Consider the following 18,144-nt stretch of genomic DNA (forward strand, 5'->3'; position numbering starts at 1 on the left):
AACTTACAGGCTTACAATACACTGTCACACAGAGCCAAATTTCAGTCTAACTTGGGGTTCAGTAAAATATGGCAAACAATAGGCAGAAATAAATACACACATGGCACTCCTTAGAACACATAAGTACACACACTTGACTTGATAATTCTATAACCTGAGTTCAACATGGCTGTCATATGAAATGACTTCAAGCACAGGGTGGTTTCCAGGAACAGAAGATATTCCTGGAATAAAAATGAGATCATGACGCCAATATTTGTACAAAAAATGTCTCCCCTCTTCAAAAACAGATAGGAAAGATAACGCCACAATAAGAACAAATCATGATCAAGCAGAAGTGAGAAAAGTGTGTTACAGAGCCTCCTGAGTTCTTATGAAGGCTTTGGAATGGAAAGTATGCACACAAGGAATGATAGGCTTCACTTTTGCTCAGCCAACCAGTCCTTAAGCAATACAAATTCATCATAATTAACTTAATTACGAATAGGAAACGCCAATAAATCACACAACCAGTCAATATTAGCCTGAAAAGTAGTAAAATTGAGCAGCAATTTGACTGGTTAAATTACGTGAGAGAGAAAAACACTCTGTATCTATTACAGGGGCTAACGCAAAACAAATATTTGAAAGTTTACCAGTTTCATTAAGATATGACAATATAAGAAAAACCTCTAAATCTACTTATAGTTAAGTCTCCATCATTCTATAATTTAATTTCCTTTAATAAAGACAGTCTTGGGTTTTGAAAAACAACACACAAAGACTTCTCCTAATATCTAGAAAAATACATCACACTAACACGAAAATTGCACACAAAATGGTAATGGTAAAGAATTTAAGTTGCAAAAGCACATAATCTCATATAATCCAAAGAAAAGATCATGAGAGCCTCATCATTTTATCAATGGCACTTTCGAGAAAACAAGAAATATTTACGTACAGCAGTTTTATGCATTACTTTTGGCACATGTAAAAAAAAAAACACAAAAAAACACACAGCTCACCAAATCTACATGGATGAATTTTCCAGTCTCAACATGTCCTCTATCAGTCATAATTAGACAAGATACCATAACAAGTAAAAAATATGAGAATGACCATAGTACAAAATATATTGTTTCAATCAATACCTTCATAAAACTCACACTTTTAAAAACTTTCACCTCAAAATAAACATTCTTTTCAAAATGAATATCAGAAATCTCAAAGTACCAATATATGTCATATAAAGATGGCTGTATGGAAAATACTAAAATGAGCTCTGACTTCAAATCACAAAAAAAAGAAAAGAAAAAAAGAACACACTAAAATACTTTCAGAAATACTGCACTCACATGACTGATGAAAAAAATATGTACATTAAAGTTTGAGGGATTCCGGCAGTCTCCTTAAATAATTTAAATACAGAGGTAGCTCATAACCGCTCACAGGAATCAAATAACTCACTAAGAGGTATTTGACAAGATTTATAGAGAAGAATCTCATAGTAAAACCGTACTAAGACCTCTTCTGCACAAACAAAGTCTGGAGGATGATTTGTGTAATCAATTAACACAGTGTACGGAATTGGACAGGCAGTAAAAACAAGAATGCTCTCTGACAAATAGAACATTACAGCAAGACTGAAATCTAATAACTTTCAACGTCTACTTTTGAGTCAACACGTGACATCCATCCTATCCAATAAATCACGACACTCAAAAATAAATGGTCTGTTTCAAGATGACAAATTATACAAACTATCAAACTAAATACCTTGAATCGCCTGTGAGTGCGTGAGTGCAGTGGATGAAAGCATGAGATCATGAATATGTATACTGAGATTCAGGCACCCACAAGCAGCACTCACAAGCGAGCCAAGATAGAAAAATTATAAGAATGAAAATAAAAAGAGTATATCACACTAATGCACACAACTATGGTAAGAAGGAAGAGAGAAAGCAAGGGAGGCGACTAGGGTCACCCACGAATCCGTCTCAGGTCAGATCAAAGAGTACGGCTCTACCACCGACACCGACGGAACACTACATGGCCGTATTAATAAGACTTTGAGCAAAGACGCCAGTCGAGACAAGGGGCGTTAAATATACAAGGCCAAGCTTTGCTGCGATGACGCTTAGGTTTTAGCTAGTGGCCAGCTTGGGTGTGGGGGGCGAACAGGGCCGCTAGCTCTGCTAGGGTGACGAGGCCAGCGTACGGGCCTCGGATCCGTGCTGCCTCGTTCAGACTATGGCCCGAGGCCTTCTCGGCCTTGGCGGCCCCGTCCCGTCCCTATGGTCAAACGGGCTTGTGGTGCACGACTCTGATGTGCGCGTAAATGTTGCTCTTGCGCTTGGAGCGCAGGTGGCAGTATGGGCACTGGAACTGCGGCTCCTTGCCGCACTCAGAGCGCAGGTGGTTGCGGAGAGTTCGCTTCCAGCGGTACACCTTGCCGCAGGACGAGCAAGGGAAGGCTCCGGGGCCCTCACCCGGCGTGGCGTCCAACAGGGCCTGTTCGTTCTCGTCGTCCTCCTCCTGCTTGGCGTGATCCTCGGCGTGCTGGATCAGGATGCTCGCGCTCATGTCTAGGGCCACCATGTCCTCCTCAGACTTGGGGAGCGACAGGTCCCGAACGTTGTCCTTGCCGCTGTCCCTCAAGTCCAGCGAGCGGCGACGCATTAGCTCCGGCAGCCAGAGCACCTTGCCGTCGGCGCCCGCCGCGGGGGAGCGCGGGGACCTGGGCGACCCGGACCGCGGGCGCGGAGAGCGAGTGGACGGCGGAGTCATGGGAGGCGGCGGCGGCGGCTTCACCAGCACGCCGTTTGTCGCCGTGTTGGCCCCGTTGGTCGTACTTCCTCGGCGAGCCTCCTTCAGAAACTGATTTTGCCAGAACTTCGACAACTCTGAAAAAGAAGAGAGAGATTAGAATCGGGGCGGTGGAGGCGTGACGGGGGTGCGGGTGGTGCAGAGGCCGACTTGCTGAGGTGGGCAGAGGCAGATGCACAGAATCACGACGAGAGAGCGGCTCGATTTGTATTTAGATCACTTTCTTTAATACATCACATCCAAAGACGGGGCGCGGCAACGACCTCGGACCTCCCGTGACAGCTCAAGCGCGACCGTCGACACCAGGGCGCTGTCACCTGGTGCCGAGCGGGTCCCTCTAGGCCCCAGCCGCAATGCGCCCCTGACTGGCGCACACGGACCAGGTCCCAGGGACAGTGTCGGGGAGGCCGCGTCGGGACTACGCCCCCGCCTGGTGGCGACAGTGCATGTGGGCGCTGAGGCTGCTCTTGTGTTTGGTGCGGTAGGGGCAAGACGGGCACTGCAGCGTCGGCTCTTTCCCGCACTCCAGCTTCACATGCCGGTTGAGGTTGCGCTTCCAGCGGTAACGATTGCCGCACGCGGCGCATGCGAAGCCCTCCGTGGAGCTTTTAGGGAAGGTGGGCGCCCTGAACGCCGGCATAGCCGCCGGGCTGTCCTCCGCATCCCAGCTGAGCTCTGAAAACAATAGATTTCGCGTTAGCTTGGTATGAGGCTCCGAGCAATGCCTGGCATGAACAAAAAAAAAAAAGACATCTTACATGGTATGACACTGGGGATACACCGGATAAACTGAAATAATTTGACATTTTTTAACATGCTGGAAAGTGCAACAAATGAGCTGGCAGAAACACACTCATCACATCGAGTGAAAAATAATTTCCCTAAAAGAGTAAAAACAGAATTATTGGCCGATAAAAAACAACATAGGAATAAGCTGACACGGCAATTGTAGATACAAATTTATTGGCATAGAGAATCAAGAAGAATTGATTTTGCCTTATGATCTGGTAGGATTTGTGACAAAGTCAGTATTGATAAAAAAAAATATTTCTCGTTCAGAAGAGTAACATGACTACAAAATACATAAATACGATACTCCAATTTTAAGGGTATTTGAAAATATAAGGTACAATCACGGAAAAATTAGAGGATGCATTCAGATAGTGTATACAACAGATGTGTTGACTGTAGATACATAATGGCACTCAAATGGACAAGAGAAGTAAATACAACAGCCATGCAAGATCTGGAAAGCTCATTGACTGAACGACAGCTACAATGATTTGTGAACAAAATAGTAAAATCTTGAAATAACTCAAAACAATAAAAATAACCAAACTTTAAAATTCAATGACATAAAAGAAATCAATGAGGGAGAAAACATAGTACCTATTAAAGATTACTATGGAATAAGAAAAGAGCTTCCGGCACTTTACAATTGTGACTAGACTGCAGGACACACTGGAATTAAAAGAAAAATTGAGGGCAAACCACAAAAATGAACGTACATACAATTCAAGGAATCCACAGGAAACATTTCCTAATATCACCCAGCTCCATGAACTGCTTTAATATGAGCTGATATGTTACCTTTCCTTTTGGATCGCAATGGACAATATGGACACTGAAATTGAGGATCCTTCCCACACTCAACTTTGATGTGATTCTGTAAAGTTCTTCGCCACTTATAAATTTTTCCACAGCTCTCACACGGGAATGAGCCTGGACCTTCGTATGGTGAACGCTTACAGAGTTTATTTTGAGACCAATCTAGTCTGTTTTCACCATCATCACTGCCCAACCAATCATCAGAATATGCTTGATCCAACAGCTCTTGTGCAGAAGAGCCATTAGAGAGGTAAGTTAAAACATCTGCCGCTTCTCTTTCCTTGAAATAATCTTCATGAATGACTTGTGGTTTGGACCGATGATTTGACTGCGAGGGTAGTGCTATCACTTGATCTTTGAGAGCCTTTCGGGAAGATGAATTTCGCCAATGATATGATTTTGCAGAGTGCGAATTACCTGTTTGGAAGATAGAAAAATAGTGTCATCCCTAAATGTCAACTAAGAATGGTGTGGGCCTTAGCTAGTTCTATCATGCACATGCCTTACAAACTATAAAAGTAATGTGGATATATGTACTTACAACCATCACGATTAGGTAAAAACAGAATTTTAGAAACAAATCAACCAATTCTTCGTCTGAATTCAGACATACCCAAACAGACAGCACTCATGACAGAGGATACACATAACCACAATATTTCCACTGAAGACTTATAAAAGTAAATTAGAAGATGCACTGATGCTAGGTTCCATTTCAAATCAAACACATGTTTTTCTTCGCCTTTCAAACATATTTTAACCAAATGTTTACGAGAAAGACGCAGTATACACAAAGCAGACTTAAGCACAGACTTAAACCCACATCATTTCACTCATCTCACATAATACGAGAACATCTCTTGTCACCGATGGAAGAAAACTTCGAATGAAAAGAGAAGAAATGCATTCATTTCAGGTAATGATCACAAAATATCGAATATGAAGGCCATATTTTCAGAATTTCTAACCTCCACGCACATACAAAAGGCAAACAACAGCGAAGCTTCCCATGCAGCTGCCCCATCTCTTGCCAACACACCGGGCGACTGTAGGAAGACGTATCGAGCACCTCGTCGAAAAGTTTGAAACTATATTTGTTTAATAATTACTGGGGAGAACTTATTTAAAATTTATTAAAAAGAAAATTCGAGAAAATGACTTGGTAAGTTTAAATATACTATACTTTGCTCTCAGAGGATTTTTTTCATAAAATACCTCTACTGGCTACACTGCAAGAAAAATCTGATACAAATTTGATGTTTGTTTACGTTTCGCAATGCCGCGTTGCACTGTAGTATTCAAAGTTTCCGTCACACTGTCCTTCACGTCGTAAGAATAAGAATGGTGAATTTTCTCACACGAAATCAGAACAAGCCATGGGTTTGAACTCGATAGATTTGCACTTTTCTATCTTTACGCCTAGTATGAACTTCCCCGTAGTTGTTTTAGCTGTTTTATTCCCTCTGTACTACACAGCTCTGACTTTAGAGCATGGCACAAGGTGTAAAGGATATCTAAAAACGTTAGTTTATTGTTCCATAGTCTTGGTTCCTGGTACATTACTTAATAGAACACTCAGTGAAAGGGTGTGCGTCACATGTGACGCTCGCGCAACCCAAAAACGCAGACGTGGTGCTCTCCCTAACTTTAACACTTGCGATGCCATTAACCCTTTCGTTCAAGACATGACGTTAAAATGAACCAGTTAGAAATAACAGGCCACAGAGTTCCGTCACACTCACACTTCACGTGGAAATGCGGCGACGGGGAATAAGCCACGGGTCACGCAGTTTTCGCAACGGCCGCGCGTCCCGCCGCGTTGCATCTTGGGAGATTCAACTGTTTCTCATAAACAGGCATGGCTGCCGTCCTTTCGCGATTACGGTTTGTTTTGGTCGACAAAAGTGTCAAAATACGCGATATTTGCCGTAACAAACGCGCCGCATGTGTTTGTCGTTTCGTTAATCAAATGTTATAATAGATACGTGACATTTTCCGCGCGCGAGTGCTGTGTCTAGCCTGGAAACGCCGATTGATGTGGTTTAGGCTTATGTACAGGCTAGAAACATAAGTGGTACTATAACCAAACTTTCCCTGGTGTTGTGTGTATTTTTGTGACAATACTTCTCAGTGCTGTGGTTTATTTGGTGTGTGGTGTGGTTCACTGGTGTTCTGTGCTTCTCACAAGATGGTCCAGTGTTCGTGCTTACTCGGAGCATCTCTCTGTGCAGAGGCGATGTTTATTTTCTGATGTGAGCCCAAACGATCTGATGGTTTTGGACTGGCGCCTCTCAGCCTTTAGTGAATTTGTCCACAAAATTGGCTTGGCCAGAAGATTATGCTGTGCTTCAGTGAAGTGTTGTGATGTGTGGATTGTGCCCCTGTCTTGGATATTCAACAAGTGATCGTACATTCAACGGTGACATCGCACGCGACAACCGCTGGTCCCGGTACGGTGAGTGAAAGCACAATCATCACTCCTTCAGGAACCGTCAGAAGCTAAGCCTTGTTCAAAGCACTCTTGGCATGTGGAATATTTTGTTTCCTGTCCTGTTTCTCTTTCAGAATCGAAGTGCTATTTTTTGTGCTTGATTGCAGTTGTTCACACATTGAGGGTACTGAAGATGAGCGTTTGTTTTGATGGTTCCTGATTTTGTGATTGGTTGTCTCGACGATCTCTGCTTTTGCGGTTGTTTTTTCTCTTTCCAGATATTGTTGTGGTTATTTTCAGTCTCCATTTTCAGTTTCCATGCTAGGTGAATTACTGTATTTAACCTTGTGTGATTTGATTTGCGTCCATCAAACCCACGGTATATATCTTCCCAAAACTTTTCAACATGTTAATATTCTAGATGTGCTCCCACAATGTCAGGTCCTTCATGTTACATCACGTCCCTAAAAGCTTATTTCGTATGGATTTTTGCTTTTCCTATGACTATATTATATGTTGCCTATTACAAGTTATTTTGTGCTAATAACTATGTTCACAAAGAGAAGTGTAATATTGTACGTAATAAGGGTGAAGGGGATAATATGACAGAAAGGGCCCGTCATTGTGTGAGCACCGTAAGTTTCCTTTGTCTGTAGCGGTTACATATCATTGAGCTAGCATATAGTGAGCTCAATTTTAACAGTTTGAATTGTATGACTAATATACTTTAAGATTTATGTAAGTTTTGTTTTATGACACATCATTGTGCTATATTTCAATGTGGCAAATGACCTATCATGGTGCTGTTGATGGGTAAAAGTTTTATTCAAAGTTACATTGGTTAGAAGTAAATCAGTTGTTTTATCCTTTCAGGTATCTATTTGAATGTTCCTTGTGTACATGTAGCCAAATCACATAAACTTTGTATCTTGTAGCTATGATGTGTTAACATTAATTGCTTGATTTTTTCACAATTTTTTAAGAGAACTGCTATGATGTGAACCTTGTTTGTGCATATTAAATTGTTGTTTCACAGCATTGTATTTAATTCATGAAGCTCCTTAAACTGACCCATTTCCATTGCCTGTTTAATGTACTTTGTCTCTTCATTCTTGACCAAAGTACAGTTCACTGTTAAACAATAACCCATTATCAGACAAAAGGCAATCAAGTAGCTGAGGCCTGTCAGTGTGAAATTTTACTCAGTTCAACTTATAACTATCCATTTTTCTCCAACGTCTGCCTGAAAATTACTGACATGAGTTCCTGTGTTCTTCCAGATTCAGGTTTCTGCTCAACTGAAGTGATTGGATTTAGTCACTCAGACTTATCAAGAAGGACTGTGTCAAGAAACTTCAATCCTCCTCTTCAGAAACCAAGAGGGAGACATGCAAAAAATCCTATTCCAGATAGTAACCGTCCTCATGCCTGTAACACTTGTGGGAAACGTTATGTTTTGAAGAAATCACTATGGCGCCATGTTCATATGGAGTGCAATGTTGAGCCCAAATTTTCATGTCCCCTTTGCGGCAGGAAGTTTAGACAGAAAATTCATCTAATGACACATTTGAGTTCTCAAGTGTGTGGAAAATGAAATAATACCTGAATTGTGTCTTTGATTTGGTGTATTAAAAGTGACTTAAGATGATTATTCTGCATTGTTCATTACTCAAATACACATTATCAGAAAACTATTTCTTTACAATCTATTACCTATTGTCACCTTGAGACAAAGCCATGTAGTGGTAAATTTTGAAAACACAGTTTTAAAATTATAAAAAATGTTATCTCCAAAGGATTGTAACATTCTTTTATAGTGCATTTTATCATATGTTTAGCAGTTAAGGGTTTCCACTAAGAATGCCCTAGCTAACTGCACATGTTATTTGGCTCTCACACCTGTTGTCTTTATTTTCAGAACATCTCTTTGGTCGAATGAGCAGCCAAGAAGGACTGGTTTCTGTGGTTCAAAGTGAAGGAATGGAGCAAATGCGTTCAAGATTTTCTACAGATAAGCCATTTGAATGTCATCAATGTCAGAAGCGGTATTATCTGAAGAAGACATTAATGAGACATTTACGATTGGAGTGTAACAAAGAACCTCAATTTCAATGTCATTTGTGTTCAAGGAAATTTAAACAAAAGAGTCACTTGAAAACTCATATTATGAAAGTTGCTCATAATGACACTAATTACCAGTTTGGCTGGGAAGAACTTGATGTGTCACAGCCCTCAAGGGCATAGATATTTCACTATATGTAAACTTAAAATAGCTGATCAAGGTTCAAGAAGGCATTGAATATGAAATACTCATAGTTTGTTGACTTCGTAGTGATAAATCATAATGAAATATCTGTGAACAACACATGTGTTGGTAATATAGTATTGTAGTTAGTGTAATCTTAATGGATCTTTTTGTACCTGTATCATTTCTTTAAGGAATATATAAAATTAAGCTCTAATGTGTTCTTATTTTCTATGTATATCACCCTACAGCATGCAAGTAAATTATAACTCTTAAAATTTTAGGAGAACAACCACTAACATTTTATTTCTTTTACAGATCCTAAAACTGTTTTCCGTGATGATGTACTGAAGGCTTCAGCAGCAGCTCTCACTCAAACCAAAATTTTGATGGCAGCATCACAACTAGCAAATGATGGCTTTTACCCCTCTGGTCTGAATTTGACTACTAATGGAACTGACAGGAAAGACAAAATACTCGGTCAACGTTCTTTTAAATGTCCTGATTGTGGAAAAATGTATGGACTTAAAAGAAATCTGTTACGTCACTCAAAGTTTGAATGTAATAAGGAACCTCAGTTCCAATGTCCTTTCTGTCCTCAAAAATTCAAGCAAAAGTGCCATGTCTTCCGCCATGCTACTCGTCTGCATCCTCACTGCTCCTTGAATATTTTAGGTTTTGCTGGATCTAAAATCAATCTACCAGTTTAGGTATATTTTTGAAGTTGTTCTTCTGTAGTATTCTATTTTTATACTGTGCTTTAACCAGTACCTCTATGTGAAAGAATACTTCTTCTTATCATAAAGCAATATTGATAACAACTAAAAAGTCTGATTAGTAGTTGCTCTTGTATATCAAACTATTTTCTATAGTACATAGTCATTCAGCAAAATTTTCTGGAACTGTTTACATGGACTGTGTAATAGGTTTTTTTACTTTAATTTTTTTTAAATTTGTTTCTGTGTGCAATGTGTAAGTTTTGACACATTTACTTTTTACTTTCCAATATTTTACCTGTTGCCTAAGCTTATTTTTTAATATGCATATAGCTTCTCATGTATAAGATTTCTATGTTTTCTATGTCATTGTATGGTACAGCCAAAGCACTATGTGGATTAGTAATTTTGTATGTGTGGTAATGCACATATTTTTATTTTATGTTCAGGCCTTTCTGCTATTCACCAAAGATAGGTTGTGTTTTTATTGTGTTTTTTGTTTGTTTAAGAGTGAGATAACTAGTGTAAAAAAACGTGTACATTTATACTTACATTTCTTTTAAACTTTCAAGCCAAAGTTTTATAGTCACTTAATCATTTCTTTTGTAGTCTTCAATTTCATTTACAGCATGTCAGAAGATTAATATTGCTTCCTCCTGTCAAACAAAGTCAAGTGTGACCTCCAGGGGCCCAATTTTCACTTTCATTTAAAGCTGATCCCGATACACAACACACTGTACTCACTTTCATTTACTTGGAGGTGTGCAGACACCTTCATTGTTTATAACTACATACATTTTGAAAGTAAACAGTGATGTTCAGGTCAGGACAATCATTGTAACATTCATAACAAAAGAAAATTCTGACAATCCTTGTACTCTGTGCTGTGAATAAATGCTTCAGTAGTTCTAGTCACATGTTTCATGTTTTTTGTGTGTTTTTTTTTTTTTTTTTCAGTCTTGGTGTTTTCATCTACTGGTGCTTTTCACCCTTTGAATAATATGTACATTTACTTTTTAAAGTTGTAGATGTGAAACACTTTTTTTCATTGTAGTTTGTAAACCAAAGAGGCCAATTCTCATTTATTCTGGTATTTGTTCCAATCTTTTTTTGAGCTGGATTTTTTAAAAAGAAACAATTGTATCTTGATTATGTGGTTTTGTGTGTGTTTTGTGCTTTTTTTCATGTATTAGTTGTAGGTACGCGTTAAACGATGCTGCTATTTTTGAAGTTCTGCCTTAACATTCCTTCAAATGACTTGTTTTATGGGATCAACGTCAAATGTTTACATTTGCATATTTTTGTATTTCTGCTTTGCAGTAAAAGTCCATTAAGGTTATTAGTTTGAGACTCCTATAAATAAAGTTTGCACTTATTTATTCACATTTCTTACTTTCTTATTCAATATTGGAAATAATTATTTTATTGCAAAAGAAACCTTTCAGCCTTTACATCCTTTTACTCACCTGTCAATGAACTGGCAAAGATTTAGGTCAATCAGACTTTTGGAGAACGTGTGATGTACTTTTTCTCATTTTTCTGTCTATTTATGTCATTATGATTGTTTCTCGCTGTAATACAAATTTTATTCCGCAGGAACGTCGCTTTCATGGATGAAGTGGGAATCCTCTTCTCAACTACAAGTGAATCCACCAGCTTCTCAGAGTCAAATAATAAATTTTGTATCAAACCGTATAAAACCATGTGATGTGAATTTTGTGTCTAGGGCTTCAGATGCAAAGTTTGTATGTCCTGACTGCGGAAAAGTGTACAAATGGAAGATAACTTTGAATCGCCATATGAAACATGAATGTAATAAAGAGCCACAATTTCAGTGCCCGATGTGTCCTTTGAGGTTTAAGCAAAAAGGTCACATGATTCGTCATGCAAGTCGACTTCATCGTCAGTAAATGCTTCTCAGCTGTTACAGTGGATTTCTTATGTTTAAAAATGATTCTGATGTAATCTTTTACTAGCAATCAAACCAACTTATGTTAAAGTTTTGCCGTCCTCTTTTATTGGTGAGCATAAAAGTAGTTCAACACTTACATTTTTCTTCACCTGTGTGAAAAACATCATTTGTATCTCTAACTTCTAATTTTAAGAATAGTAAAGCAAGTTTAAAAATTTGTGTGCTTAACGATTGATTATTAATAAACTTTACTTTATTTCTGTTGTTGCTGTTCTTTTATTAACAGTCATTACCTTTAAGTCACTTATTGTTTTAATTTAGTTTGTAGCTTTGTACTTTAAATTTCTTTTCTGCTGCTTGTTCTTGCTTAAAATTACAAGCTAAATTTTGCTCATAGATGTTTCATTTCACTTCATCAAACTTCAGGTCTTTGTCCCTCCCTCTTTCTCTCTCTCTTGTTTCTCCTTCTTAATAATTTCTTTGGCTCTGTAACGCTTTGTCCCCTTTAGGTGCTTTAGCTTCTGCTTCATATTAACTTGCCAGGCTAAATATCTTTGCTTTGCTGTTCATGGCAGCATAATGCACATGGGGTCTGCATCCACAAGCCATTTGGTGAGTGAATTTGCTTAGAATAAACTTTAGAAAAAAGATATTAAAATTATTCTTATCTTGTTTGTAAAAAAAATTCCATTTTGAAAAAAAATGCTTTGCAATGCTTGTATTTATCTTGAAACAATGTGGTCTAACTTATTGGTGTGTTACAGGATATTCATGCACCGAGGTGAATGAACTGTCTGCAACTGATATGACTACAGGAAGAGATCGCATCAACTTCCCAAGTTGGGTCCACTCAAGAGCGAAGAATCAGGTACGAAATCGTCCTCATACATGTTTGAGCTGTGGGAAATCCTATGCCTGGAAGGAAACTTTAGTACGACACATGCGTTTGGAATGTGGTCAAGTTCCCAATCTTCAGTGCCCACTGTGCCCTATGAAATTTAAACGAAAAGATCAATTACAAGCTCATATGAATTGTAAGCGCCATTCATCTCTTCCCAACTTTCAGAAGAATTCACCTGTGGTTTATAATTTTCCAAAACAATAGCAAAGTTCCAAGTTCATCTATACTAAGGAAAATTTTTGTGCATATATCTCTGACTGTACGAATTTTTTTGTTTTTTCATGCCGAGTTGTGCTTGATTTGGTGTATTCTTAGAAGTCAAAGTTTATCTGTTTTCTGTTTTTGAATACTTTTAAAATTGTATTAGATTTAAAAAATACCATGAATAGTACTTGTTTTCTATTTCTGTGATTCATTGTCTAAATTAAAAATGAATGTAATTTTGGCAGTGTTCTAGTTGAGGTGGACTGGACTGAAGGACAAAGTTTTGCAGAAAACTTGCCTGTGTCAGGTCAGGCAAACTCTGCTAAATTTTTTTCTCTGGTACACATGTCTGTATACCTTCCTGTGTTCATTTTCACATAAAATGAAATTCCTTGTTGTAAATTAGTGCATTTATAAAAACTTTCGATTTGTGAGGAATTTTTGTGATATAGTACAGTAGTGATTTGTTGTTCTTTTTTTTTGGCTTGGGGGGGGGGGGACATTTTACTGAATTAACATGCATTTACTGTCTTTAACTTTGACTTATTTTTGATATGTGAGGTTGGCTGAACACTAATAAGGAAATCTTTGCCTAGTATGACACTTGTAATGTGTAGTGAAAAAATAATGCAATAATGTAAAAAAAAAAAAGAGAGGGAAAGTGTTTCAATAAGGAAAAGAAATAACATATAATTATGTTACTGTGTGAAGCACTGTTACTTTATGAAATGCCACAATGATTATATTCATATTTTGTTTTGAAACTTACAGACTGAAATTTGTACTCTTTTTATGTGATGTTTGAAGATCATAATAAAAATGGCGTGAACATATGTTCCATGATTCCTTAAATTGTCATAGAATCCTTTTTGTTTTTGTTAACTTGGTTTTTGCATAATATTTCTTCTTCACTCTATTTTAATACTGTGTTTACTTCACAGGTGTTGACAGCAAACTCTGGACAGACTCAAGGAATCTTGTCCAAACAGATCAGAGTAATTCTTTGAGTGATAATGCAGCAGAAGATACATTCTTACCCTCAGGTAGACCTGGACCAAGCTATCGTTGCCCAGATTGTGGTAAAATGTACACTTGGAAAGAGACATTATCTCGTCATAGGCGGTTTGAATGTGGCAAAGAACGGCAGTGGCAATGTCCTCTGTGCCCTGCTCGTTTTAAGAGGAAAGATCACATGCTTACTCATGTGAATAGTCGCATTCATCAATTTTATTCTCAGTGAAGATTGTATAATTTTCAGAAAGAATTGTCTCACTGCTCAAAACTAATAAAGGAGTCTGGTTGAAAGCATTGCAAAGATCAGTGTTTGTGTACTATCATTTGCCCAAAATACTGCCATTACACATACTCTTTCTAAACACAACTCTTCCCTCCAATAAGTTTTATTCTGAATTTTTCTATTTTCTATGTACCTGTACTAACTATTGCTTTCTTTTGCAGATAAAGTTGGACGTGTTTGGGCCAAGAATCTGGCCATGCCTCGGTCTTCTTCACCGTGGGATATGACACAGCAATGGGGGCAGCGAAGCTCTTCACATCCAAGCGCTCCTTTACCAGGTGCACCCACCCATGACTGTCCACATTGTGGAAAACAATATAAATGGAAGATTACACTGAATAGACACTTAAGACTGGAATGTGGTAAGGAGCCTCAGTTTCCCTGCCCTCTTTGCCCTATGAAATTTAAACGAAAAGATCAAATGCTTTCACATGTTAATAGCCGTCGTCACCAATACAAGACTGACTTTTTCCCTGAGAACAAACTGTGATCCATAGAAGATGAAAGTACCTTGCTTGTATGTTAAATAAATTACATGTAAACCCTTTACGGTGTACTGCAAGGGCATGTTAATGTAATCTAATTGCTTTCTTGAACAGACCAATATTTAAAGCTGTTTTGTTGCCTCTTCAAATATTATACTTCTATCTATCTACACACACACACATATATATCTATATATAATGTAATTTAGAGTGTGCCTTATGTGCCCCATAGGAAGTGTACTGTATAGGTTTTCTGTTTTAGAACAGTGAGAGGTAACACCTTGCACAGAATGATAATTGATTAAAAGGTAAAAAAATTGACAAATATCATGTGAACTAGTATTTCTAAGTTACTTGTATACTACCAAAGATGGAATTTTGCTGCTATATAACGTGATAGTCACATCACACATCTGTTATGTCATTGCATAATTTGAAGAGCTACACCCTGCTCTGAACATTAATTATTCATTACATAACAGATTGTAACTTTTTTGTTATCCATCTGTGGCAACATTTTTCCAGGAGTCTGCTCTATTCTGAATGTATACCATAGTTTAGAGAGGGTCTCTCTACCATAGTTCTGTGATGATGTTTTATTTATTTGCATGTTTTCACCCCCCTCCTCGCCCTTCCGCCACTCAGTTTTTTTGGTGTCAACCGTGCATCAGTTTTCAATCTCCACTAGTAAAGTGATTATGTAGCATTCGAGTATGTCACTGTATCTACAATAATTCAATGTGGACCATTACGCCTCTTTGCTGTTGTCTTGATTCACATAGTTTCTTAAGATGACTTCATACTTCATGTATTAAATTATGTTTACTATGTGTTTTTTTTTTTGTTTTTTTAATTAGTGTTAATGTAATGAGAAGTAAATTAGTGAGTGAGACACCAAGTGCACACATGGTTTGGTAGATATTGTGAATGTTGTAAATGAGTCTGGTAATATTTGATATTTATTTCACTTATTTTTAAAGATATTGTAGACTGGTGGTTTCATCATATGTATACCATCAACCTTTTTAAGGGTTAGATAACATATGAGTTCTCTGTAAGTTAAAATTTGGTTACGGCTTTATGTGCTTGGGCTCTTAAGCAGTTTTGTAGGAACTGAGAAATTTAAAACATTGTTTTCTCCTCAGTTTTATTCTTATACTCAAGATTGTGAACTTGTTTGGTTTTTTGTTCTGTTTTATTTCAGAATATGACTTGTATTGCACCTGACATTTATGAGATGGTTAAACAGTCTGCACACATAAAGTATATGATTTGTATTCAATTTTAATTTGTTGCACCCAACTTTCCTTTGACTTTTTAAGGGTATGTAATGTTCGTGTTTCATTCAATTTTTCTTCCAGCTTTTGTATGGTCTGAAAATTTCACTGGCTACATCTACATTTTTTAAAATGTAAATAACCAAAGAGTATTGGACTGCAATTAATTATAATATTGTTGCACTCTCTTACTATGATTATAAACATTTATATATTTTATTATGTGTAATTTTTCATACTTTTTTGTGTTTTGTTTTTTTGCACATTTGGTTAGGGAACAGGTGTTTGGTCAAAGTTGGGGGTACTTGCTTAGGTAGCACAATGAACACATAATTTTAATCAATTCTGATTATTAACATTGATAACCTCTGTTTTGAGAATATTGTTTGGAAGCAGTAAGATTTTTGAAATAGGGTTCAGTATAAGATTCTCAGATGCCTTCTCTTAACATGTATGTCAGATGCTGGTTTCTCTCCTATCTCCATACTCCATTTCTTTTGTCAATAATGTGCACTACCAAAATTAAATAAAACTTAATACCCCTCTTTTATACTTTTGTATATCTTGACACTGCTTCTGATGAAACGCCAATGTTTGAACCTATTATGATGATTTTATCCTCTTTTACTTAGCTACTAACAAAGGTAACTAAAATAATTTTTTGGGTTTCTTTTGTTGCATCTTAGGTTACTGGAGACAGACAGAGTCACATTTCAGAGAGTCAGTTCCAAAGACCCATGGTTCTGTTTACTCATGCCCGCAATGTGGAAAGATTTATACCTGGAGAAGAAACTTAAAGCGTCATTTAAATTTTGAATGCAGAAAGGAACCTAGATTTAAATGCCCATCTTGTAGTACAGGGTTTACTCAAAAAACTAGTATGCAGCGTCATCTGAATTCATGTCCATTGACAAAAGCTGCTCATGGGCACTCCAGAAGCCCACAGTGACTTCAAAGACATTTAAAAATGTTTTAATGCTACTTTATTGTGCTTTAATAAAGTTATCTACAGTTCTTTGTGACTTAGCATTAACTACCACAAAGTTGATAAATAATCATAATGTTGTCTGTTTGTTAGTGTCCTATTCCCTTTCTCTGAACTTACAATGGTGACCCATTTTACTTGTCTCCTTGACAATATTGAATGTTTCTCCATCCATGTTTGCATATGTTTGCAGTGTAGGTTTTAGATTAAAATCTGTTACTTTAACTGTTTTGATTGCATTCTGATAAGGTACATGACGTTCTGGTTGTTTCAGGTGAAGAGGATATAACATATGCTATCGTTACAACTGGACTCCAATTTAATATACATGGAAAGAATAATCAAGCTTATCCATGCAGTAAATGTGGCCGAGTGTATCAGAATAAAAGCACCTTAAATCGTCACTTAAAGTTTGAGTGTGGACAGTTGCCTCAATTTGCATGCCCATTTTGTGAACATAAATCAAAACGCAAGTATGATCTATTTTCGCATGTCCGTTTACTGCACGATGGAAATTGGACCTGTTAATACTTTTCATTTCAAAGATATTGTTATTGAATAACTTGAGACAATGTCACAATAAAGTATGAGATGTTCCCGCTGAGTGCTGTGTATTTTTCGTTTCCCGGTGCGGCCTCCGCTGCCTTGGCTCTTGTGCAGCTCGGTCGACTTCTCTGGAGCTAACGTGCCTTCTGCTTGCAGACTGGGCTTGTTCGGCGGCGGGACCCGGCTCCAAGCCCTCCAGGCACGTGTGCACCGGCTGTGGCCGCGAGTACCGCTACCGCAGGAACCTGGTGCGCCACATAAATCTAGAGTGCGGCAAGGAGCCCCGCTTCCAGTGCCCCGCGTGCCCGTACGCGGCCAAGCACAAGAACCACATACAGTCTCACATTGCCACCAAACATAAGGATCGGGGCGAGCTTTACGGCCTCGACACAGCGTCTCTCTTTGGATGACAGGGAAGGCAGGGCCCCTGGTGCGGTGCTTGTCTGTGATGCGCGCGTGCGGATTTGTTTTGGAAATAAAGAGCGTGCGTCTGATTCCGTGTCGTTACTGTGGGCCTGTCGGGGCCTGACCACCCCCTCGGCTCCTCATCTCTCTCACCCCGTGCCTAGTCCGCGCTCTAACTGTTGGTCGTCTTTCGCTAGGTTTGAAGCGGCGCAGCCGGCGCAAGCCCGTGACGGAGCCCGGCTCGTACCCGTGCGAGCGCTGCGGCAAGGAGTACGGCTACCGCAAGAACATGCTGCAGCACCTGCGCTACGAGTGCGGCATGGAGCC

The 18,144-nt window shown here is 38.5% G+C and overlaps 2 protein-coding genes and 1 long non-coding RNA gene across 6 annotated transcripts in view; 2 read left to right on the forward strand and 1 right to left on the reverse strand.

Annotated features, from left to right (window-relative positions):
* Positions 1-18,144, reverse strand: part of LOC113215902 (longitudinals lacking protein) — a 129,848-nt gene that overhangs the window by 10,230 nt on the left and 101,474 nt on the right. The window contains exon 5 of one of the 4 annotated variants that reach the window (XM_026435565.2): positions 679-2,882. The exons of 2 other annotated variants lie outside the window; for them this stretch is intronic. In XM_026435565.2, the coding sequence (XP_026291350.2) occupies positions 2,278-2,882 (605 nt within the window). In that variant the 3' untranslated portion in view covers positions 679-2,277. Of the gene's footprint in view, positions 1-678; positions 2,883-3,751; positions 4,831-18,144 lie in introns of those variants that run through there. One more of the 4 variants, XM_052266645.1, reaches the window with a different exon arrangement.
* LOC127749266 (uncharacterized) lies at positions 12,316-13,796 on the forward strand. Its single transcript, XR_008011044.1, has 3 exons — positions 12,316-12,329; positions 12,482-12,585; positions 13,764-13,796. It is a non-coding gene; the product is annotated as an uncharacterized LOC127749266 (long non-coding RNA).
* LOC113216024 (longitudinals lacking protein, isoforms A/B/D/L-like) lies at positions 16,838-17,470 on the forward strand. Its single transcript, XM_026435713.2, has 2 exons — positions 16,838-17,060; positions 17,141-17,470. Exons 1-2 carry the CDS (start codon positions 16,988-16,990, stop codon positions 17,392-17,394), a joined length of 327 nt encoding a protein of 108 aa, XP_026291498.1. The 5' UTR covers positions 16,838-16,987; the 3' UTR covers positions 17,395-17,470.

Source organism: Frankliniella occidentalis, unplaced genomic scaffold (genome assembly GCF_000697945.3).
Source record: "Frankliniella occidentalis isolate FOCC.00 unplaced genomic scaffold, Focc_3.1 Scaffold41, whole genome shotgun sequence".
Lineage (NCBI taxonomy): Eukaryota > Metazoa > Arthropoda > Insecta > Thysanoptera > Thripidae > Frankliniella > Frankliniella occidentalis.

Excerpts from the sequence above, each read along its gene's own strand:
- LOC113216024 (XM_026435713.2), top strand. The coding sequence starts at position 16,988 with ATGGTGACCCATTTTACTTGTCTCCTTGACAATATTGAATGTTTCTCC. Across the intron at positions 17,061-17,140 it reads TGTTTGCATATGTTTGCAGT|GTGAAGAGGATATAACATAT; the intron begins GTAGGTTTTAGA and ends TGGTTGTTTCAG.